Raw genomic sequence first — 22,970 nt, 5'->3', positions numbered from 1 at the left:
GGAGTGAGAACACGCCTCTTGCCAGCTAGGCCAGGATGCAGGCTCCATGTGTACAGAGGTGGTAGTGCCTGCAGCAGCACATCGAGTAGACGTGTTGTGTTTTCACTCTAAATAGCAACTGTAGAACGCAGGCCATGGAAAACATCCCTGATGTTTGCTGCATCCCTGAAAGAAGTGGGATCCACTCTGAAGGCCTGAATCAGTCTCTAAGCAGTAGCAGGCTTCCATTCCCTCTCCCAGCACTCAGATGGCTTGTATTTGCTCTGCATGACTTCATGTTCTGATATCTCCCTGAAGATATCTATGTGCTAATGTCTTTTACCTGTAGATGTTACCTTATATGGCAGAAGGGCCTTTGCAAATGTGATTAGTTTAAGAATTTTGAGATGGGGAGATTATCCTGAATTAGCCAGGGGGACCTGGTATAACAAGGGTCCTTATAAAGGGAAGGCAGGAGATCGGAGTGGGTAGTAGGGAATGTGACAATGGAAGCAAGAGGTTGGAGTGATGCAAGGAGGGGGCCATGAGCCAAGGAATGCAGGCTGCCTCTAGAAGCTGGAAAAGGCAAGGAAATGAATTCATCCCAGAGCCTCCAGAACAAACCATCCCCACTGACACATTGACGTTAGCCCAGTGAGGCCAATATTAGACTTCTGAATCCTAGAACGATAAGATAATAAATTTATATTGTTTTTTCTGCCACTAGGCTCATGATAATTTGTTACAGCAGCAATAGGAAACTAACACAGTTATCTTAGAGCTCTTTCTGTCCATGCTAAGTGGTTCTCTTTCCCAATCTCAAAAAGCACCGGGTGAATGTAGGTTGATGAAGCCCACGTAGACGAGGCCAATAGTGCTTTGAAGCCTCTTCTGACCTTAGGAACCCTCTGCAGGGGTATCAGCCCTCAGTTTGGCCCATCTTGCCTCCGTGTGTTCTGAGAAGGGCACCTCCTTTCACAATGGTGGGCAGGGCAGCTTGGGAGCCTGGGGCTGGCCAAGGGGTGACATGGGGTTCTCTTTCTCCAGGAGCCTGGGCTGTACTGTGGTGGAGATGCTGACAGAGAAGCCACCTTGGGCAGAGTATGAAGCCATGGCCGCCATTTTCAAGATTGCCACCCAGCCCACCAATCCTCAGCTGCCCTCTCACATCTCTGAGCATGGCCGGGACTTCCTGAGGCGCATTTTTGTGGAGGCCCGCCAGAGACCTTCAGCCGAGGAGCTGCTCACACACCACTTTGCACAGCTCGTGTACTGAGCTCTCAAGGCCACGCTGCTGCCAGCTGCCCTCTGCTGCATGGGCAAGGGGCTGCTGTGGGGCTCAGCAAAGTTGCTGCTTCTCCCAGGCAAGGCTGTGGACCATGTGGAGCTGCAGTCCAGCCAGCGTTTGTCTGTGTCCCTTCCATCGCTGGGGCTCAAAGCCAGGGTGGGGTGGCTACAGCCTCAAGACTGGGAGCCCCCAGCCTGCCAGACCCAAGAGCTCCAGCGTCCTAAGCTTGGCGTGGAGGGGAAGGGGCTAGGAACAGTGTGCGAGGCACCATGGGCCTGACCCTCGGGGCTGTGTCCTGACACTGCAATCAGCACCAGAGCCCGGAAGGTCTGGGAGCAAAGGACGGACAGGAGGGTCTGAATAGTGTTACTTTCATTCAGAGTGTTACTCTGTTTCTCCTCCTCATGTCTGGAGACTACCAGGGCATCTCTGGGCTGGAGGAGCCCACCCAAGCCTGAGGTAAAAGCCCAGCATCCCACAGCCAATGGAAGGGAGAGGCCTGGGCCATGCCCTCCCTGGATCCCCAGGTCAGCTTTGCCAGTCCCTGTCCTTTACCAAAGATGAATGAAGCAAATGTTATGCTGCCTTATTCAGGGAAGGAGGAGCCTGTCCTGCCTGCCCCCGTGACCCTGCCCCCCCAAGTCAGGGGCCTGAGATGTGGAACTGCCCCCACTGAGGGGGGAGACCCAGTTTTGTCAATGCAATTGTCTCTGTTTTACAAGTTGGAGTCACTCTTATGCTGTACCCAGTTTCTAAACTGGAGACTTTGTGTGCTCTCTGGGCTCTGAGTACCCCTGCTGTGGGCTTAGGCCTTGGGCTGGATTGGAAAGAGCTGAAGGTGATGGCCCTTGTGCTCCTGGCCTGGCACCTGTTCCCCAGCTGGAGCAGAAAGATGAACAGAACCGTGAGGGCATCTGAGCCGGCTGGCTGCCCTGAGAGGGCTGTTCAGGAGAGCCAGGGGAATTGTAGCAGACTGGCTATGAGTCGTGACCCTGCTAGGCCAGGGCCCTCTCCACCTGGTAGAAGGGAGAGCCCATTATGATGCCACCAACTGTGTCCAAAACCACCAGCTCTCTTCCTCCTTGGCCAGCCTTGCCTATCCCCATGAGGTCTCAGCCTCTCCCTTCTTGCTCCTCCCCTGCGGAGGGACGGCAGCAGGGGCAGGGGGAGCCAGTATCTCCAAGCAGCTTAGAGTTGGCCTTATTTACCTCAGCCTGGGCGCTGGTCCTTTCTTCCGGCCCCTCCCCTCCAAAATGTGCCTATTGCCAGAGCTCCTCCCTCTCAACACCCAGTTTCCTTGGGAGTTGTCATTAAAGGAAAAAAAAAGCCAGTGCCCAGGGATGGGCATCTCCAGGGAGCTGGGGATTAGCGCCAGGCAGCTCATTGCCAGCCATGCCCATCTACCCACGGGCACCAGAACAAGCCAAAGCCTTCGTTGTATGTTGACGATGCACTTTTATGAATGTAGTTTCTATCGCTGTTTTTAGCCTTTTCACATCATGTAATGTGAGGCCTTGTACTTGTTAATTTATATCTCAGATCATATTTGATGGTTTTTATATATATCAATTCTAGACTGTTACAGGTGATGGACGCCTCAAGAGAGAGAAGAGAAAATGAAAGCAGCTGGTTTTGCAGGGATGTGTGTTGCACGGTGCCAGTTGGGCCTGGGCCCCTCTGTTTCCATCCTGTTCCCCAGGGGCCTCTGTCAGGCACCCCCAGCCCGGCCCTCTGAAGACAGTGAGCATGTTCTCCTGCCTCCACCTCGGCCCTTGCCCAGGGTGGGGACCGGTCCCCCATCTTGACCAAAGCTGCCAGGTGGCAGCTCGGCCTCTCCATGACCCTGTCCTGATGGCTGTAGCACTCTTCTTGGGCCCACACCCCAGTCCCCCTTCCCCAAGAGGAAACAGAGCGTGGTGCCGGCGCTGACAAGATGAGACGACTCTGTGTGTTCCAGGTTCAGGCTCTCGCAGAGCCCCACCCCCAGGGTCTGACCTCACAGGGAATGTGTTTTAAAAATGAATTTGCAAAACCAACCAACCCTGCACTCCAAAAAGACAAAAGACCCTGGGTTTTTTGTGCCAAAAACTGTGGACTTGCTGGCTCAGCATCCTCAGGACCAAGCTGTTGCTTAATTTTAATTTATTATTTTTTTTTAATTAAATAATCCAAATGAAAACTTGTGGGCCTAGGATGGCCTGGGTCCAAAGGTTCTGAAGGGCAGTCTCCTAGCAGCCCCAGGCTTGCTGTGGGAAGGGCCGTGCCGCCATTTGCTCATCATTCCATGGGGTATGTCGGCCACGGCCAACCCAACACAGGCCAGGGCTGAGGACAGTCCGCTCTCCGCCACCTCCTGCCCCTCCCGACCACGCCAGCTCTGTGTCTGTGTCTGAATTGTGGATCGTGCAGAAGAACCTGCAGCCATAGTTATTTGACTATATCTTGACCGAGGGCTTGCAGTGCAAAGCCAGGCCAGTGTCGTGCATTACTTACAATAAAAGGGATCATTTATACCCAAGGGGTCCTGTGGCAGTGCTTCTGGTTGGGGGATGGAGGGAGTAGGTGTTTGCCTGGGAGGAGCCAGGTATGGTGCCTGGCAACAAGCTTGGGTCCCTCAGCAAAGGAGAGCTTAAAATGACTCCAAGGGGTCCTGGGATGGGATGACTTAGCTGGTACCACTGCCATCTCAGAGGTGGCACCCCCTCTTCACACTCCCAGGAGCTGCACTGTGTGGGTCTGTCAGTGCTGATTTACTGAGGTGGCAGTCTGCCCCCATGACCCGAGCTCACCAGTGGCTGGGTTCCCAGGATCTTCTTGGCATCTAGTACAGACTTCCTGGCCCAGGGAAGGACTCCTTAGTCCCATCCTTGCAGGGCAGGAATCAGGTGCCTCCAGGAGCCAGCTCTCTGGTATCTCTCCCCTTTGTCTATCTGCCACTGTTGCTTAGGTCTGAGCAGAGGCCATTCTTGCCCCAATCTGAGGCCTCTGGTGCAGAAGTCTGGCCTGCCCTGAGTGAGGTTCTCAGCAGCCCTCCTCATGCTCTGAGGACCCAGGCCTAGAGTGTCATCTCTGCTCACTGAGTGTTAGCTCTGCTGCTTCAGGGGGCAGTGTCTGCCTCAACACAGCACAGTGGCCACAGCCCCCAGAGCTTGATGCCCAGTTCCCTATCCTGTCCTATGGGCATGAAGTCACTTAGAGACTTAAGGAGTTTATGGCGCGGTGGCAGCAAATCCCCCAGGAGTCTGCTCCACCAACTCAGGTAGCCCACGGGCAGTTTGGGGCAATCAGAATAGTTGGGTCTGGGGCAGGAGAACCCAGACTTCCTGTGTTTTGCTGGAGGTGAGGTCTCAGGTCCTCCACGCTTGCCTTGTTGCTCTGATGGAAATTGTTGTTCCTCAGAGGAGCAGGCAGGCTGTGTTTCCTTGGACTACCTGCGACAGTGAACCATGGCTGCCCCACTCCCCAGAGCTTGAAAAAATGGGGGGAAGCTGACAGATGGAGAAAGGGCACAGAGACTAGGAAACTTTCGACAGCACTTTCTGGGGCTGCTGGTTCCAACCTTCGCTGGTTTCCAGAGCAAAGGGAGTCCAGACAAGGACTCAGCAGAAGGGTTCTGCCTTGCGCCCCAACGTGCTGAAGTGTTGTGAGGCTAGGCACCATCACTCACTGATGGCCTGATCCTTTCTTACCCAACACAAGGCCAAGGGGCCAAGTGGCTTCAGTTCTAAGCACACTCTGGGTTTGACAGCACGGAGACCTGGCTGGGAAGAGGAGCATCCCCTTTTCTCAGGCTGGCTGGTATTTCCTTGACACCCACCACCATCAAGGCCAGGCGTGCTCTGGGCTGACCCTGTCCCCTTTCACCTCTGATGGTCAGTCTGTGTCCTTCCTGCCACAAAGCCCCCCATCAGGCCACATAATACAGAGTCAGGATCTGTTGAAACATGTTTAAAATAGGGTTGATCACAACAGTCAGAACCCGCAGAAACAGGAGAGAAGAGGAGGGGAGCATGGCCGCCACCAGCCCCACCAGTCTCTGTGGCTCTCAGCCTGGCGGGTGATTTAGCTTCTGCTTCTTGACTCAGGTGGTGTGAGCTGGTCCCAAGCCCCGCTGGGGCCTGCTCTGCCTTGCCTTGCCTTGCAGGGGGCAGGGCTGCTCCACTTCCCCCTTGCCCCCACAGCGAGCACTGGTGGGCATCCTGTGAGGCCCAGCAGGGGCCACTCTGTCTCTCCTTCCTCCAGTCTCCATGGCTCAGGACCAGGCTAAGGGCAGAGGTAGATGGGGAGATGTGGGGGCCGCACAGGGCCCCAGTGGCAGTGAGGAGCTTGGGACCCTGAGGGGAGCATGCTGACTCCTTGCTGGAGAAAAGGCACCTAGATAGGGAAGCTAGGCCTGGGGGCCTCCCAGGGGGGCCATGGGGTGAGGTGGGGTAGGCTGAAAGAAGCAGGAAGCAGGGTGGTAAGCAAACCCCAATCCTGGTTCCCAAACCCCCACCCACTGAGGGAGAATGAAGGAATCCTGGAGCAGAGCCCTGCCCAGTAACCCTCTGCCTGAGCAAGATGGCCTCCTCCTCTTCCCACCCTTCCCCCCACCCAAGCCCAGGTTCAATCTCTTTCCCACCCTTCCCACGGCCCTGCTTAGGCCCTCTACGGAGGGAGAGAGTGGACAGTCAGAGGGGCCTCAGGCTGTCTTGGTGCCGGGGTCCACCTCCTTGTGGGCCCAGAGCTCCTTGTGCTGCTTCCGGCCGAAGCCCTCATCGTAGTTGCCTTTGCTCTTAAACAGCTGCTGAAAGTGGGGTTTGCAGTAAAATTCCCCATGCAGCGCCGCATAGCTGCCCAGGCTGCAGAAGCAGAACAACTGTGGTCAGGTCAGGTCAGGGCTGGAAGGTGAGGGCAGGGGCAGGGCAAGGGCGCACCTGAGCTTGGTGTGACAATGCTTGCAGCAGAAGCAAGAGTTGTGGAAAATGAGCTTGTCGGCCACCAGCCGCTCCATGGGGTACACAGTCTTCTGACAGGCAGAACAAGTCTCCTTCACCTGGGCCCGAAGACTGAAGGACTGTTTGGGGGAGAGACTCAGCCAGGGGCCCAAAGTGCACCCATCCCTTCCTTTCCCCCACACCCCACCCTCAGGGTCCTACCTTGGAACGCTGAACAGCGCTGCTGCTACCGCCGCCTTTGGCTTCCTGAGGGAGAGGGCCAGTCAGGGCAGGGTGAGCTGAGGGATGCCCCCGACTGCAGCTGAGGTCACCAGCCCAGATCCCACGGGCACTCAAGCGGGCGGGGGCAAAGGGTGGCAGGCAAACACTCTGCTCCTTACCCCTTTACCCCCAGGCCAGACCCCTGCCCAGGGACCCTCCCACCGGGCTGATCACCTACATGAGAGGGGGTGGCCTGGGCGGCTCCTGCAGCCTGGAACATGGCTCCTTGGAGGTGATGGAGGCCCCGGGTGGAGACGCGGCACCCGCTGGGTTCTGCAAGGGGAAGTCGGTCGGGAGGGCCCCACAAGCCCTTCCCCAGCCTGCAGGGTGGGGGTGGGGATGTTTACAGGCAAGGGGCTGGGGGGCTGTGGTTGGGACTTTCCCTAAGTCATTTCCTGTTGCTCTTGGTCTTGCCACTTCCGCCCTTCACCCACCTCCCCCTTCGCTCGCCCGCCCCCCACGCTGCTCCCCAAGGGGCAGAGGTCCCTGAGTGGAACCACGTGTCGGAGGAAGAACAGAGCGGGCTGCAGGGAGAGGCTGGGGCTGGGGAAGGGGCTCGGCGCAGTCGCCGTGAGCGCCCCACGGACCCGAACGCCTCCTGGGGTGAAGGGAGGTCAGGAGAGGGCGGGCCCGGCGGGACCGCGGCGAGAACCCGCTGCCCCTGCCTGACCCCGGCCCGACGCTGCCCAGCGAGGAGCCGAGGCACAGAGGCCGCGGGCGCCCCCAGCTCGGCCCCCCCAGCCCCTGGACAGCGCTCGCGCGCCGGGCCGCCCGCCCCGCGCGAATGGCCCGCTCCTCGGCCCCGGGACCCGCAGGGACCGGACCCCCGTGGGTCCAGCCCAGGGGGCGCAGCCCCGCCTCCGCCCGGAGGCTTGTCCCGGAGGGCGGCCGCTGGGCTCGGGGCCCCGGGCGGGAACGACGGGCCTCGGCGCTCGGCGTCGGGACCCCACGGGCGGCGGCCTCACGCCTGCAGCCCCCGCCTCGCGCTCGGGCTTGCAAGCCGGATGCAGGCCCCTCCCCCCGGCCCGCCCGCGGGTCTCACCGGGCCCCGGCCTGGGCCTCGGGGCGGGGGTCGGTCTCCGGGGGTGGCCTCGGGTGCGAGGAGGGCGCGGGCACGAGCTGCCGCCGCTGCCACTGGTCCCCGAGCGGCCGCCGCCACCGCCGCCTTATCTCGGCACCGCCCCCGCCGGCCCCCGCCTCGCGCCCGCCCATTGGCTCCGCCGCGCCCGGAGCCGCCTCCGGGGCTCGGCCGCCGCCGCCGCCCCCCTCTGCGCTTTGTCTTTCCCTCGCCCGTCGTCCCCCCGCCTTTGTCTGCCCCCCGCCCCGACCCGCGCTCCGGCGCTCCGTACCGCCCCTCGGGCCCCGCGCTCGTCGGCCTCCGGACATCGGCCGCCCCGTCGGCCCGCCCGGGACCGGAGCCGGAGGGCCCCGCACCGCATGCCTCGGGGCTGGGACAAGTTCAAGTTGAGACGCCGGGGTCGCAGGACAAATGATGCTCCCGGCGAGGCACTGCGGCAGAAAAGGATAACCGCGGTGTGCCTGGGTCTTTCGCTGCCTCAGTTTCCCCCGGTTGGCCCTCGCGGGCGAAGGCCCGACAAACGCCGTCCCCGCGCGGTGCTCCAGGGGCCCTGCAGCCTAATAGACCCCGCGGGGGCGGCCGCAGAGGCCGCCGGGGGTCCGCTCCCGGCCCCTACGCCCCCTACGCTCCCTCGGGCCGCGGACTCCTCCCGCCGCCAGGGGCCGCCTCGGCGCGCCCGCACGGCCGGCGGAGAAGGGCTGCGGCGGCCGGGCACGCGGTCCCGCCACGCCGGACGCTAGGCTGCGAGGCTTGGCCCGCGCTGCAGGGACCCCGGGGGCCCCGTGTTCAGCCAACTTCAGGCGCACGCTCACCTCGGGGCCGGCCTGCACGAGGGCTCTGGCGGAACCACCACCGCTCAGCTCCAGTCTCCTGCGACTCCCTGGACAAGGCCGGGGAAGCTGCTGCTCTTGGTGTCCCAGAGCACCTGCCCTCCCAGGGCCCGCGGTCCTAAGGCGTTGCTGTGGCCGGACTGTGTGAAATTAGTCATCCCCAAGCCCTGCAGGCACCGTTGCTTGCGAGCAGTTGAGGACACCCCCTTCAGGGCAAGAGGTTTCCACCCTTCAAACCAGCAAACCTCAGTGCCCTCACATCTATTTAACCCAAGGGAGCCAGGCCCGAAGATGTGAAGTGACTTGTTACAAGTAACCGCTAGGGCAGCGAGGCTGGAAGGAGAAGCCGGACCTCCTGCCCCAGCTCTTGACTCCCCGCCCCTCAGGCCAAGCCGGTTGCCAAGGCTCCAGAGCAATGCATGACAGGTCTGAGGCACACAGCAGGCAAGGGACCATCACTCACTGTGGGGCCAGAGCCTCAGCCGTTCAGGAACACAGGCGCAGCCTCCTGGACTGGCATCTGCTGGAAGGCTGGGGGCCCGATGGGCACCAGAGTCTGCATGGCTCTGCCTGACATCAGACTGGAAGCTGTCTTACAAAGAAGAGCCCTAAACATAGCTTGTTCCCACACTGTGGCAGGAATAGAACTTGTGGCTCCAGAGCACAGCCCACATGCTTGTCAGGGAACAGAGCAGCCCAGCGCCTCCAGGTCTGGCGGCGGAGGGAGGGAGGCAGCAGGCTCCCCAGCCTCCCGCTGCTCCTTGGCTCACTGAGCACACCCACGCTGCGCTTCACTTTCCTCCTCAGCCTCTTGTCTTAGAGAAAGATCTGTGTTTGGGTTGAGCTGTAGGCCTGAGGACTCCCTGGATGGGAGAAACTTCTAGAACTGTTTATATGCATCTTTCTGGGCAGTTTCCACACCTGTCATCAGATTCTCAAAGGGGGTTGCTATGGGGCAAAAAAAGTGAAGGCCTCAGGGGCACTAGGAGCAGGGCTGGGTCGGCAGCTGGGCACTGCCTGGCTGGCCGGGGGGCCCTGCCCAGGGTGGATCTGCCGGCTGAGGTGCAGGTAGCCACCCAGAACCAGCAGCAAGGGTGTTGACGATGAGCTGACAGCAAGGTGAAGAAAGCAGTTCAAAAGGAAAGAAAACAGGCTGATACGGTGTTAAGAAAAAGGAACTTGAGGTTTAAAGAAAAAAAATGAACCGGGCAGAGGGAAGGAGGAGGGCTGGAAATAAATGTGACCTGGACTTCTCACTCACTCCGACATTTCAGGTCTCCACTCCCCACCTCATGGTTGGTGTCTTTCCCTTTAACTCAGCCCCAAAGCGCCCAAAGGAAGGTTTTTTATTATTCTTTTTTAAACTGGTGTTACAATTTCTGAGACATAGGAAAGTAACGGCATTTGATGGTTCAAAGCAGCTTCAGGGAAGGAGGGGCACTTCCTTAATCTGACAGGCGAAGTGCCTGAGCAGGAGGCCCCTCACCCCTGAGGGACCAGCAGCGGGAGGGGCCGGGCTGGTGCCCGCGCAGGCCGAGAAGCACCTTGGAGGCGGCGAGGTTAGAGTCACCACCTGGCCAGGACTCACTGGCCGCCAGCCAGGAATGACAGCGGAGGGGGCAGGTCTGGTTCTTCGGTTGCTTGCTCTTTGGGTATTAGTGCCAATGGTAAGGGGACACCGCATGCCATGTTACTAAACAAAACCCTCCCCACTCCTGTCCTGCCAAAGGTGAGCCTCTTCTGCCTGGATTCCTAGTGGCCCAGAAGTGGTCCTGGCAGACCCAGGGGCTGGTCTCTGGCATCTAGACCTTTGCAGCCCCAAAGCAGTTTGATGGCCATAGGCTAAAATTAAGTTAAAATTTTTGATAGTTGAGACAAGTCTATTATGGGTTTTAAAAGAAATCGGTGTGTGGTGAGGCTATCTAATGAAAGAGGTCACTGCTGCGCTTCCACAGGTACTCCTGGGACCACTCTTGGATGGCGGAACCAGGGTGGAATGACTCATGTCTGAGCATATATGGCCAACACACAACAATGCCACTCTCCAATGGATTCTCTGAAAATTTTAACTTGTTCTGGCAATGAAACTAAGGACTTAAGCCCACAGGCTGGGCAAGACATTATGGCCCTTGGAGAAAGCACCAGAGCAGCTGGCAGGAGGCAGTAAGATGGACCCTCAGTGGGAAAGGAATGAGCTACAGCGATGACCTATGGGAAGGTTTCAGGTGTCAGGGCCCAAGCGCTAAGAAGGATCAGGATGGACTGCCTCAGCCTGAACCTGGTGCTTAAAAAGAAAAAATACCCTTGTCTTCAATTATTAGGGGAGGTCTGAGGGGAGGAGGGACAGGTTGCTTATTGCCTGCCCCTCGATGGAACTATAGGATCTGAGAGCAGAGGGAAAGAATGGGATTACGCTGCTAGGAGAGCAAGAGTGGGAAGAGGAAGTCACACAGTTCCCTGGGCTGAGGAGTCAAACCCTGGGCTTGGACTTCAGCCCCCAGGGCCAGAACAGCATCTCTTCCTTCTGAAGAGGTCACCTGAGCTGCAGAATTGGGAATGTCAGCTTTCTGGCCCCTCCCGATCCAGGGTTGTTGGGATTCCCTTTGTGTCTCAACAGCCTTGGAGTAGTAAAGAAAAGTTTCTCTCCAGAATTTCTTTTCCAGTCAGTAAGCAGGTAACTCTCTTGGCAGAAATGTCCTTTCTTCCCAGTCTGCACCCAGGAGGGTGGGAATGTGGCCAGCCCTCAGGCAGGGCCCCTGGAGACTCATATAGCCCGGGATGGAGAAGGTGCACACTCTTCAGAGGTCAGAACTCCCAGTCGTCCACCTCCAGCTCTTCCAGGTTTGATACCAGGCCAAAGATTCCACTGTGATCCTGAGACTGGCTGCCCTCAAAACTGGTGATGGGGGTGACAGGACGAAGTAACTCAGGCAAAGCCTCTGAGGCACGTCGCTTGATCTGGAGGAGGAGAGAGAGTTGGGGGTGGATCCTGTTGTTCTGGGTCCCAGGACACCATGGGGCAAGGAACCATGGTGCCACGACAGATGGGCTGTTGGAGCCAAGAGTCTCTACGATAGGAAGGAGCAGCACCTTTAAGTGGCTTCAGAAACATGGTCATGTCTCTAATTTCAAAGGGAGAAGGAGAGAATATCCAAAAACCCCAAGAGAAAAACAGGGAGGCTCAGGAAAGTGCTACTGTACCTGCTTGAAGAAAGAATGGTTCAGGAGGGTGCTGGCACTTGGTCTGTAGAGAAGGGGAGAAGAGAACAGCATGATTCCCATGCCTCAGATTTCCAAAATTCTGCTGCTTCTACCTTACCCTCTACACCCCTCTACTTCCTCCCTCAGCTCACCAAGAAACAGCAACCAGAGCTACTCAGGCTGGCTTCTTAGCAAACCCTTGTGCTGATCCCTCTTGCTGTGGGGCTCCAGACTCCTCCAGGGAACTGAGGCTTTTACAGGGCAGAGGCAGCCTCTCAAACCCTGCCCTAAATTCCAAGCCCCTCCTGCTCTCCGGGAAGCCTACTCCAAGCCCAGTGGAAATACCTGACTTCCGGGTTGCGCTGCAGGCACTGCTCCACAAAGTGGTGGAAGTGGGGGGAAAAGGTGCGGTGATAGGGGTGGGATGGCGAGTCACCATTGGAGGTCCTGGGGGTGCTGGTGGCCAGGCTCTCACTCAGGCCAGAGTTGGCCACCGAGCGTGAGGTGCTCATGGTCAGCTCCTCAGCGGGGATGGTGCTGGTGTCCAACAGGCAGGGCACCGTGCCATTCAGTTTCTCCAGCAGCATCTGGGAGGACAGAGCAGCCAGGACCTTGGCTGGAGGGGCCCCTGGAAGGCCTACAGAGCTTCCTCATAAATACACTTTTCCCAACATACAAATGTGACTTGGGGGGGAAGAGAGAAGAGATGGACGTGGAATAAGTCTAACTTTTCCAAAGGAATGCTGGCCACTGGCTTGGCAGCCACACCCTAGCTAGGCCAAATTGAAGAGGAGGAGAGGGACTACAGAACCGTAGCCCCTTCACCACAGCCGGAAGGAAGAGGCTCGCAGTCCCCCTTTATAAGCATCAGATCCTTTTAACTGTAGAGCCCTCACCCTGGGTGAAGGCAGCAGCCAGGTCATTTTCTTTGAAGTCCAGCCCGTTTGCCATGCCCAGGTGGGTCCACTGGGGTCCATTCCACAGTGCCTGTAGTGCCACGTCCTGGGTTGTTGCTGTAGCGGCCGGGCAGGAGCAGTGCACCCAGGGGCAGGCCAAGCTTGGGCAGCTCTTCCAAAGTCCTCAGACTCAGCTCAGGTAAAACCAGCCCCACCTTGGGGACCGCTGTCCTCATGAACATGAGCTGTCCGTGCCAGGGACCTGGAAACCTCTCTAAAGCTGCGTTGTCTAATATGGTAGCTACTAGCCACATGTAGCTAGTCATATTTAAATTAATTTAAATTTGGTTTGAAATTCAATTCCTCAGTCTCACTGGCCACATTTTAAATGCTCAATAGCCACAGGTGGCTAGCGGCTACAATATTGGACATCGCAGACACAGAACATTTCCATCATCTCAGAAAGGTCTATCGAACAGTGCTGTTTCTGGATCTGTACCTCTTGTTCACCTTAAATAGCCTTTTAACTCTTCCCCGAGCATCTTTCTGTTACTGTCTCACTTAGATTTTCTAGATTCTCTACCGACATTTTCACACCCTTCTAACCAGTCTCCTAGATCTAACCCATCTGCTTGAGTGATCCTTCTAAAACATCTAGCTGTTGCTATCACTCCTGTGCTTAAATGCCTTCAGCAATTCTCCACATGCTTTGGGACAGGAACCAAAGCATACACATGGCATACAAAGTCCCTCATGATCTGCCCTTGCTTCCTTCTCCAGCCTACCACCCAGAAGCACCAGTACTTCAGCCATTTACAACTACTTGCTGTTCCCCGGATCCTGTTCTTTCTTGACTTTGGGTCTTTTCACATGCTATTCCTTCTGCCTAAAAGTTTTCTTCTAGTCCCCATTCTTCACAGTTAATTCCTATTTGCCTTCAAGACTTAAGTGTCACCTCCTGCCAGCAGCCTCCCTGGGCCTCCTGCTCTACAGAGCTCTCCTTTGCCTATTCTCTGGCTGCCCCTCTCCCCACAGGGCAAGCAGTCTTTGGGTTCAAGGGAGAGGCTCACTCAGAGCCTATACCCCCGCATGCCCCCACCTCCCAATTCTAGATCATGCTCCAGGTACTTGGGACCCAGGTAATCCTTGCCTAAATGACCTAAATCTACTTCCTGGACTTGAGAAGGCCTGGATAAGCCTCTTCCCTGGGTCTGTCTCCCAAGGGTAGACTATCCCACCGGCTGTGTATGCCTAGAAGTGGCCAAAGGGCAGTCATCGTAAGGGGCGTGAACAGCAGTTGAACTTGCAGGCTGGAGCTTCCAAAGGTATTAACTGGAACGTGGTAGCACAGAACCTGAGAAGTCTGAGAATTCTAAATTAGAATGCTTCCAGGTATATTTATCAAGGTAGGAGGATAGAATTGTTTTTATAAATTTATAAAAATATGTTAGCTTGAGGTACATGTTTTCTATAGACACAGTGTATGCAGCCCTCCGTGTGCACTCCTGCCCTGGACTGTGCAATTGTTAGCAGTGGGCCTGCTCCTGAGTTCCCCTCCCCTGGGCTCCATGACCACAGTAGTTATGACACAGAGAAGTAACAGAGTTACACAACTATCTCCCCCACGGGGTGGGGCTCTTGAAGGAAAGGACTGTGTCTTTCATCTTAGCATCCCTGGCTGGTGTCCTGAGTGTGGCAAGTACTCAACAAGCATTTGTGGAAAGCAGATAGGCAGGCATGCACGAAGGAAACCACTGAGCTGCAGGCTCACCTGGGTGGCAGGCATATCCTTAAAGGGGACGTGGCCATTGGCCAGCTCACAGGCTGTGATTCCCACACTGTAGATGTCAGATTTGGCATCATAACCCTGAAGATTCTAAGTCAGGAGAGAAAAGTCACAGATCACTCCATTTGTAGCCTTGGTTGTGGTTCTTAGAAAAAGGAGGTAGAGCAAAAACTGAGAGGAAAAGAATGCCTGTCCCCAAATCAGGACCAGCTGCTAAGACTTTCCTTGCCCATGCTACTGAAAAGCAGCTGCTATATTAAAAGGAATGAATGTTTGGTGATGCTATGTACAAGCAGGATGAAGTGCAGGGCCCCGTGCTCCTGCTTAGCATGTGCTGCAAAACAATGTTTCAGTCAATGATGGACTGCATGTACAACAGAGGTCCCATAAGATTAGTACCATACAGCCTAGGTGTGTAGTAGGCTGTACCATCTAGGTTTGTGTAAGTGCACTCCGATGTTTACACAACAAGGAAATCGCCTAATGATGCATTTCTCAGAACGTATCCCTGTCATTCAGTGATGCGTGACTGCACAGGGATGCAGAGAGCACCAATGTTTCCAAAATGCTTGCTCTTCCCATAAGATGGGAAGATCTCTGAAGGCATCAGGTACAGTTTGGGACCCACAGAGAGGAAACTACATCATCTGTAAAGGGCACATAATGCTCGTGCCAAAAGGCCTCTCAGGTCTACCTGACAACAGGGAACCCCTCCCTCCACTCAGAAGCAAAGAGCACCTCCCATCCCGGGAAATTCCTCAAGGCTTCCCTGGGAAATCATGAGTTGGTGGGGGATGGGGGTTCTTCGGGACTCAGTACACAGACCTGCTGGAGGACTTCCGGGCTGAGCCAAGGCAGAACCTTGATACTGTATTTGGGAAAATCGTGCACCACACGCTGCCGCTGCCCATGGCTGATCATGCTGAGGTTGCTGCGTAGACCAGACAGGTAGACCTTCCCATCCGCGGAGATCAGAATGTGGCTTGCTTTGACACTCCTGTGGGGGAAGGTGGGCAGGGGATGGGTGTCATGGGGCAGCAGAAACCCCTCACACCACAAACCTGTGGCCTTCACACACTAGATCCAGTCAGCTCTGTCCCTGTCAGCGTGTTTGTGTGTGTGTGTGTATTATGTTTGTATATATACATACTATACATAAACACATATTTTTATGAAAAATTTCAAACATACACAAAAGAGAAGACAGCATGACTTCATTTACATATCACCAGATTTTAAAACTTATTTACATTTTGTTCAAGTTCTCTTTTATGCTCAGACACCACTGCTTCCCCCACCATCCACTGCTTTGACTCTGCACTTTTTGTTGGCAGGTGTTCTTGTAATGTGCATCACTGTTTGTATGCAGATCTTTTCAGTTCACCTAACGGTACTGTGCTATGTGCCCCATTCTTCCTTTTTCTCTCAGTGCTGTATTTTCGAGATCCACCTATGTTGCCATCTGTACACATCTAACCTTTGCTTCTAAATGCCACCTGTACTCTGGGGTGGCATCTAACAGCTACTCATCCACTCACACTGCCTCCAACCATGACGAATATGAACAACGACATCCATATACATGTGCCCTGATGTGCCCGTGTGAGGGTCTCCGGGGTGTACATCCAGACGCAGCATTGACGGTCCCGGTTCCGAGTGACCCTGGCCTGAGTCAAGCCACCTTCCACCACTGGGACTGGAGATCTCACCTCCTCACCACACTGGGCCTCACCCAACCTCCGAATTACATCAGTCTTAGGTGTATAAAGTGACATCCTCCTGTTTTAATTTGCTTTTCTAATCATTGCTAGATTTGAGTGTCTGTTTACACACTTGTTAATCTTTTGGGTTTCCTCTTTTATAAACTTCAAATCCTTTGCTCATTTTTCTATTGCTTTGCTATCCTTTTCTTGTTGAATCACAAGATTACCTTCTTACTAATTTCCTGTGTGTTTTAGACAAAGCTAACATCTTCCACACTGTCACCCACTCCTTGTTCATGGTGTCCTTTATTGGAGAGAAATCTTTAATCTTGATATAATAAAATCCATCAATTCTTTGTCTTATGTTTTGTGCTTTTAAAACATTTAGAAGTTCTTCTGTGCCTCAGGTCACAAAAATATTTCCTCGCCTCTCCTTCTATCTCAGCCTGTAGTTTTACATCTGACATGTGGGCCTGCAGTCCATCTGAAGTGCTCCTTTGTATGTGGAGTTAGGCAGGGATTCGCTTTTATCATCTTCCCTACAGTGAGTGGGTTGCTTTTCCTGACAGCAACTGCTAAGGAATCTGTCTTTTCCCAGCCTCTCAGTATAGGGTTGACTCTGGGGCACACAGCGTTTGGGTGTGTGCCAGTTTGGGTGCCCCAAGGAAGGAGAGAAGGGTGGGGGTACAGAAAGGCCCATGTTAGATGTTCCTCTCACACAACACTCAGGACCAAGCTGCTCAATAAAGAGAAAGTCAGCAGCTTCAGCACTGACAGGCTAAATGCTCTGCCTACCACGTGAGAGACCAGGGCAGAGTCCCGAGCCTGGATTGGAACTCTGGCTTCACTAACTTCCGTGAACCTTCAACTGTTTACTTGAGGGCTCATGGGCACGGATCCCCACTCTTGTAAGCGGTAACGCGCCTAAGAATGCACCTGTGTACATATCCCATGTGGTGGATGTAGTCTAGGGCCTTGAGGACCCCCTGCAGGATGTAAGCAATCGCCAGTTCGTTCATGCCATCCATGAAGTGAGTACAGATGAGATCCTTTGCAGAACCTGAAGAAAAGAATCGTGGGGAGATAGGGAAGGGTAACAGAGAAGGAAAACAGCACATAAGCCAGCTGACAAGAGTTCTTAGAATCCCTCTCTGCCAGTACCCGTTTCCCACTCACCATAAGCCATGAATGGTGTGACAACCCACAGCTCGTTGTCTGCAATGAAGGTGGCTCGATATGGCAGGATATTGGGATGACTGAAGAGTTTAGAGACATGAAGCTCCCCCTAAAAGCAATGGTAAGCTGAAGTCAGAATAAAGGGGCACGGAAGAATGATGCTCAACATGAAGGTGGCAGCAGGAATAACATGGGAACCTAGCACTTTCTGGGTGCTCTTCTCCGATTCCTGGGAGCAGCCTAAGCAGGAGCCTTCCAATACGAGAGAAACTAGGCTCTGCTGTCTCTGCAGGGAAGCCATCACTGCTTTGCCAGCTTCCGCCTGTTGGGCTCTGCCAGCCAATCCTGAAGAGCCTCAAGAAACAATTCCCCGCCGACAGGGAAACTGCTAACAACACAGCAGAGGGTCCCAGTTTGCTACCTCAGAGATGATGAAAACAAACTGTTGACCGAAGACTTAGGAAGTTGTAAGCTTAGCTCAACTTCAAGGGCCAAGGCACAGAACTCCTCTTTAACATAAGAAAACAAAAACTGTTTTCCTATTACACAGGAGATTGTTGTAGTCAATAGAAACAAGGAAAGAAAGTATTAAAGAACAAATGATAACTTTTCAACATTAGAAGATATTTCTCCTGAAACCTCAGATTGAGAGACCCCTTCCTCAGGAACAGCTATGGAAAGTATAAGACCTATGAAATTTGAAAATAAATTTGGACAAAAGATGTGAAGAAAAAATTGGACAAAAGAACTGCAGAAACTCCAGGATCCCGGCCTCCAGGACATGAGCTAAGGCCAAGTAGGCAGTACCTTCTACCTGTCCGACGGTCTAGAGAATAGAGAAAAGAATCATCAAGTCCAAGATGCTCTAGAACAAACTCAGATATGTTTTTTCTCAAATAACTAAGCTGGGACTGACTTTCTGTTCCATCTTCAGACCCACAAAACTACTCCAAACACATGAACTGGTATTAGAGCACCAGTGGATGAGCATGAATTCAGAACAACACCATAAATGAAGAAGGGGGAGGGTCCAACTAACTATACTGAAAACACACTGACCCACGCCCTAACTCTAAGGAGTTCCCAGCACAAGCTTTCAACAGTGAAGGAGAATTCAGTCCCCAGTCAGTTACTAGACCCGTGCTCGCTCCATTTAACGAGAGGGCAGCCACCTGCTTCTCCAGCAGAAAGGAATCTCAGGCAAACAGGACACTAAGAGCTGGAAGATGGCCGCCCATGGCAGGGCAGGCTGCCTGCATCTGGAACAGGACAGCCTGAGTCTGAATCCTGCCTCTGCAGGACCATGTGTGACCACCAGCAAGTCACTTAGCCTCTCTGAATAATAAATAAATGAATAAATGAGCCACGAAGGAGTCTTTGGAGAAGGAGAGGGGAATACAAATTGGGCTGAGCAGCATTATAGAACTCTTAGTGCCAAATGCCCGAGATTCTTCACTGGGAGCTGCCATAATTTCTTGGTTTGGTCTACCTTCATTTCCTGCCAGCTACTTTCAGAAGACAGATCTAAGAGGTGCCTGTAATTACTACTGGAACTAAGAGCCCACCCTGCAAGTGTCGCATTCACATTTTATTACCTGCAAATACATCACCATCTCATTGGAACAAGCTTCTAGGTTAATCCTTCGTACCGTCACATACTCTCCCATTGGTTTGTACCTTGCCAGATTCACTGTCATCAGATCCTCAAATCCTTTGCCTAAAAGAAAAGAGGGATGCTATAAACAAGGACAGTAGCAACAAAGGTTTTCATTTTCCTTAAAGAGACTTGATTTAAAAAGAAAGTTCAAATTAAAACTTTCACTACTGTTACTTTTATGGCTGACAATTCTTGATTTTTCTCTTATCAGTGCCTTCTCAGTCAACCACTCTGACTGACTGTGGCTCAGGACACCAGAAATATACAGCCCAAAAGAAAAAATTGCAAAGGAGCTTCTCTCCTGGTAACATGATCTCTTTTCCCATACTTGAAAAAAGAAAACCAAACAGGACCCGCAAAACCCAGTTTTGTCACCACGAATTCTGCTAACTGGCTGAGAGCCTCTGGCACACATTTATCTAGGGATGCTGAGAAGGCTGCAGCAGTCCCCTGAAACATGAAAGCAATGACAGTTCTGGACATTACCTATAACGGTGAGTAGCTCATAACACCCTCCCTCTGGCAGAAAGCTACTCATGATCTCCTGTTTAGAGAAGGATGCTATCGACTCTGAGCTCGCCTCATTGGTCTAAAGAAAAAGAAAAATACGTTAATAAGAAAAATTGGAGGTGGGACAGGAGTGGGGAGGTGGTAATTCACACCCACAAGGAGACTGGTCTCTAAACAAATATACAAATTCTGACTCTGGGGCAAAGTAGTAGTGCCAGAACGACTTGATGAGAAATGCAAAGTAAAACACCAGATGTCCAATGTAGTAAGCAGCACTAATATCAGAGCAAGTGTTAGAGCTATCTACCAATGGGAATGCGGGACAAGGGCCAGTTCCAGTCAACTGCTGATCTGCTTGTCCTTTCTAACAACCGATTCATTTGCTAAAAATTATGAAATTCTTAGTTGGGGAAAGGATGTCTGGAGAAAAGTAAGTTTAGAAAAGAGAAGGGGGATGGAGAGCGGGGGGTGCGGGGAGTGTCTCTTGAATCTCCTACTACATTAGGGTCCTATTTTTAAGGTCCTAACTACAAGACCCCAAAGGTCAAATGCTGAATCTTGCTATAGGGAAAATATGGCTATAAGAAGCCCCTCTTTAGCAAACCAAGAACTCAGAGCAATCATTCCTTGACATTTCCAAGTGAAGCAAGAATACAGCCAACACACTAGATTGCAGGCAAGGAACAGAGCTGTCACATCTCAGCCATCATCCCAGGCAGCAGAAGTAACCTGCTCCCTCATTCCTGCCCACTCATGCTGCAAACGAAGCTGGACCCCAGTCATTTAGGATGTGAGCATCACCCCTCCGGCCTTTGAGGTCCTGAAGGAAAGTGCCCAGCAAAATACATGGCAGACCAACAGCTCTTCCTTCAGCTCACTAGGCTCAGTTTCCTTCTTCCAGACCCAAATGCATCTGTATGATTTAGAGACTGTGAGTGTTCTTCTTTCCTTTGGATCCTCTTTAGATGTGTGTCTAACTGAAATAGAAAACCCTAGGCTAGTGCGTATTTCATATGCTGCGTTCATAAACCAGACCTCTAGTCAGGAAAAGGTCCTTGTGAATGGATCAAAGGCTCTTGGCTCAGCACCAGCCAGAGAGCGTGAGTTGAGAATGTTCTGATGGTGGTACGACCTTGTTGGGGGTCCCTGACCTTTCAAGCACATCTGATTTCAAGAGCTGATGCTGTCAATGGGGAAAGAAACCAAGTGGGGTTCTGTCTTCCACACCACTTACACTGACAATAAGAGAAACCCAGTCAAGCAAAATTGAGCCCTGCCAGCAAATTACATTTCTAATTTAATCAATTGTTATATGTCTAAGATTCATCATATCGTTGTATTTAGTCATGTTGTATAATATTCATCTGTTCTCGTTGATCCATCTTTTCCCCAACACTTGGTATATTCAGACTTAATTTTTGCCAACCTCATTGTGGGTTTCACTTACACTTCCTTGGCTACCAATGAAGATGAGCATCTTTTCATGTATTTACTGGCCATGGGGCTTTTCTCCAAGGTGAAAATGCCTCTTTCTGTCTCTTGTCCATTTTTCTACTGGGTTGTTTTCTACTGAGTTGTCTTTTTTTTTTTTTTAAGAAGATGCCTTTTTTTTTTTTTAAGATTTTATTTTTTTCCTTTTTCTCCCCAAAGCCCCCTGGTACATAGTTGTATATTCTTCGTTGTGGGTCCTTCTAGTTGTGGCATGTGGGACGCTGCCTCAGCGTGGTTTGATGAGCAGTGCCATGTCCGCGCCCAGGATTCAAACCAACGAAACACTGGGCCGCCTGCAGCAGGGCACGCGAACCTAACCACTCGGCCACTGGGCCAGCCCCTACTGAGTTGTTTTAATGCAGGATTTTCCCAAACTAGGCCCCATGGAACATTAATCCTGGCAGTTCATGCATGAAAAAACTTTACACATCCAATTAAGTTAGAAAATGCAGCATACTCTCTTTCATGGAGAATCATAAGGTGTACTCACATATTAAAGGCTTTAGGAAGTTCTGTAGTAAGGAAACTTGTTTAACTTTGTTTAACCTAGCATTTCCCAAAGATACTAGTCCAGGGAACCCTTTTGCGCCTAATATCCATTAAATTTTGGGGAAGATAATTTGGGAAAGGCTATTTTAAGTAAAACATGATATCATGCAAAGACTATGGGCTTAGGGGCCAGTGAGAGGCAGAATTTTTTTTTTTTTGGTGAGGAAGAGTGTCACTGAGCCAATCTTCCTCTTTTTCCTTGAGGAAGATGGTTGCTGAGCTAACATCTGTGCCAATCTTCCTCTATTTTTTTTGTATGTGGGACACTGCCACAGCATGGCTTGATGAGTGGTGTGTAGGTCCGTGCCCAGGATCCAAAGCCACAAATGCTGGACCACCAAAGTGGAGTGCACGAACTTAACCACTACACCACTGGGCCAGCCCGAGAGGCAGAACTTGAACTCAGGTCTATCACTTGTTCTGTGACCCTGGGCAAATCAGTCTAATCTCTTGGGATTTCCATTATCTCAGCAGTGGAATAATTCTCACTTCACAGGGCTGTTGTGACAAATAAGAGAAAAACACCACGTAAAGAGCTGAACGCTCCCTGGTGTACCACAGGTATTTCCCTCTTTTGCTATCTACTTTTTGGTCACTCTCCTGCTCAATAAAGATAGAACAGAGAAAATGCAGAAAACAGAGAATCCTCGGTAGAGCTCGATCGATAGTTAAGGTTGGTTTGATTTTGTTTGTTTACACTTATCTGTGTTTTCAAATGCTCTGAAAACAAATTCTAGGATCATTTAATAGCCACTGTAGCTTCTTGAAACTCTCTTGTCTTCAGAACAATCTTAAGATACTGGTGACTACATGCCAGGTACCTCACACAGGTGAGACAGAGACACAACCAAAGGACAAAATGGAGTAGCAATTCGAGCAAAATGCTCAAACCAAGAGCTCTGACATGGTGTCTCCCCATTTGTTTAGAACTTACAAGCTGCGGGCTAAGTTAATCTTGAGGAGTCCCATTTTCTTAACCTTATACCTCTAACTCCCTGCATATTCTTTTTTTTTTTTTAAAGATTTTATTTTTTCCTTTTTCTCCCCAAAGCCCCCTGGTACATAGTTGTGTATTCTTCGTTGTGGGTTCTTCTAGCTGTGGCATGTGGGACACTGCCTCAGCGTGGTCTGATGAGCAGTGCCATGTCCACGCCCAGGATTCGAACCAACGAAACACTGGGCCACCTGCAGTGGAGCGCGCGAACTTAACCACTCGGCCACGGGGCCAGCCCCACTCCCTGCATATTCTTGCTCTGTGCATCCTGTTTTCCCAGGTATCAATCTGCTCCTAAATAAAATCAGTGTTACCAGTTAACACAAAACTCAGAGGTTTGCTTGCAGCCCCAAGTCCCTCCTCGGGCCTGTGAGTACCCACCTGCTTCAGCCCCTGCCTCCTCCTGTGATTCCGTCCCACACTACACTCCCCTGACTCGCTCCCTGACCCACACAAACAAGCGTGCTCCAGGCTGAGGAAACCCACCTTAGCGGTTCCTTTGTTTGGAACACCCCTGCCCTCCTCCTTCCCTGCCCCTGCCATTTTCTCATCGCTGCCTCCTCCTTATCACTGAGGTCTCAGCGTAAATGTCATCTATTCATTGAAGACTGTCTAGAAAGGAAAATAGGCTCCT

General features: G+C 52.7%; 3 protein-coding genes across 24 annotated transcripts in view; 1 reads left to right on the top strand and 2 right to left on the bottom strand.

The window, feature by feature from the left end:
- The window catches only part of MAP3K3 (mitogen-activated protein kinase kinase kinase 3), a 64,453-nt gene extending 60,673 nt beyond the window's left edge, over positions 1-3,780 (top strand). For all 6 annotated transcript variants that reach the window (XM_070561642.1, XM_070561641.1, XM_070561644.1 and 3 more), the window contains one exon: positions 1,027-3,780. In XM_070561642.1, coding sequence (XP_070417743.1) covers positions 1,027-1,255 — 229 coding nt within the window. In that variant the 3' untranslated portion in view covers positions 1,256-3,780. The remainder of the gene's footprint in view (positions 1-1,026) is intronic.
- Positions 3,781-5,200: 1,420 nt separating this feature from the next.
- Positions 5,201-9,437, bottom strand: LIMD2 (LIM domain containing 2). 4 transcript variants are annotated; one of them, XM_070561666.1, is made up of 7 exons: positions 8,837-8,964; positions 8,356-8,423; positions 7,815-7,974; positions 6,644-6,738; positions 6,406-6,450; positions 6,184-6,323; positions 5,201-6,108 (listed from the first exon to the last, which is right to left on the bottom strand). In XM_070561666.1, the coding sequence occupies exons 3-7, from the start codon at positions 7,849-7,851 to the stop codon at positions 5,949-5,951; spliced, it is 477 nt and encodes a 158-aa protein (XP_070417767.1). In that variant the 5' UTR covers positions 7,852-7,974; positions 8,356-8,423; positions 8,837-8,964; the 3' UTR covers positions 5,201-5,948. The 4 variants fall into 4 exon arrangements, with proteins under 4 accessions (XP_070417767.1, XP_070417770.1, XP_070417769.1 ...); XM_070561669.1 differs by lacking the exon at positions 7,815-7,974 and having other exon boundaries at positions 8,837-9,437; XM_070561668.1 differs by lacking the exons at positions 7,815-7,974; positions 8,837-8,964 and having other exon boundaries at positions 8,356-8,755.
- A 266-nt stretch (positions 9,438-9,703) lies between these two features.
- Positions 9,704-22,970, bottom strand: part of STRADA (STE20 related adaptor alpha) — a 28,387-nt gene continuing 15,120 nt past the window's right edge. For 7 of the 14 annotated variants that reach the window (XM_070561658.1, XM_070561660.1, XM_008518305.2 and 4 more), the window contains 9 exons: positions 19,279-19,381; positions 18,731-18,852; positions 17,136-17,244; positions 16,896-17,019; positions 15,082-15,253; positions 14,242-14,346; positions 11,920-12,161; positions 11,575-11,617; positions 9,704-11,331 (listed from right to left, as the gene is read on the bottom strand). In XM_070561658.1, the coding sequence (XP_070417759.1) occupies positions 11,179-11,331; positions 11,575-11,617; positions 11,920-12,161; positions 14,242-14,346; positions 15,082-15,253; positions 16,896-17,019; positions 17,136-17,244; positions 18,731-18,852; positions 19,279-19,330 (1,122 nt within the window). In that variant the 5' untranslated portion in view covers positions 19,331-19,381 and the 3' untranslated portion in view covers positions 9,704-11,178. Of the gene's footprint in view, positions 11,442-11,574; positions 11,618-11,919; positions 12,162-12,470; positions 13,834-14,241; positions 14,347-15,081; positions 15,254-16,895; positions 17,020-17,135; positions 17,245-18,730; positions 18,853-19,278; positions 19,382-22,970 lie in introns of those variants that run through there. The other 7 variants (XM_070561655.1, XM_070561650.1, XM_070561657.1 and 4 more) reach the window with 2 other exon arrangements.

The sequence above is a fragment of the Equus przewalskii genome, chromosome 10 (genome assembly GCF_037783145.1).
Source record: "Equus przewalskii isolate Varuska chromosome 10, EquPr2, whole genome shotgun sequence".
Lineage (NCBI taxonomy): Eukaryota > Metazoa > Chordata > Mammalia > Perissodactyla > Equidae > Equus > Equus przewalskii.
This window is presented reverse-complemented; position numbering and strand designations above follow the sequence as displayed.

Excerpts from the sequence above, each read along its gene's own strand:
- LIMD2 (XM_070561666.1), bottom strand. The coding sequence starts at position 7,851 with ATGTCCGGAGGCCGACGAGCGCGGGGCCCGAGGGGCG. Across the intron at positions 6,324-6,405 it reads GCGCTGTTCAGCGTTCCAAG|TCCTTCAGTCTTCGGGCCCA; the intron begins GTAGGACCCTGA and ends TCCCCCAAACAG. Across the intron at positions 6,109-6,183 it reads CATTGTCACACCAAGCTCAG|CCTGGGCAGCTATGCGGCGC; the intron begins GTGCGCCCTTGC and ends CTGCTTCTGCAG.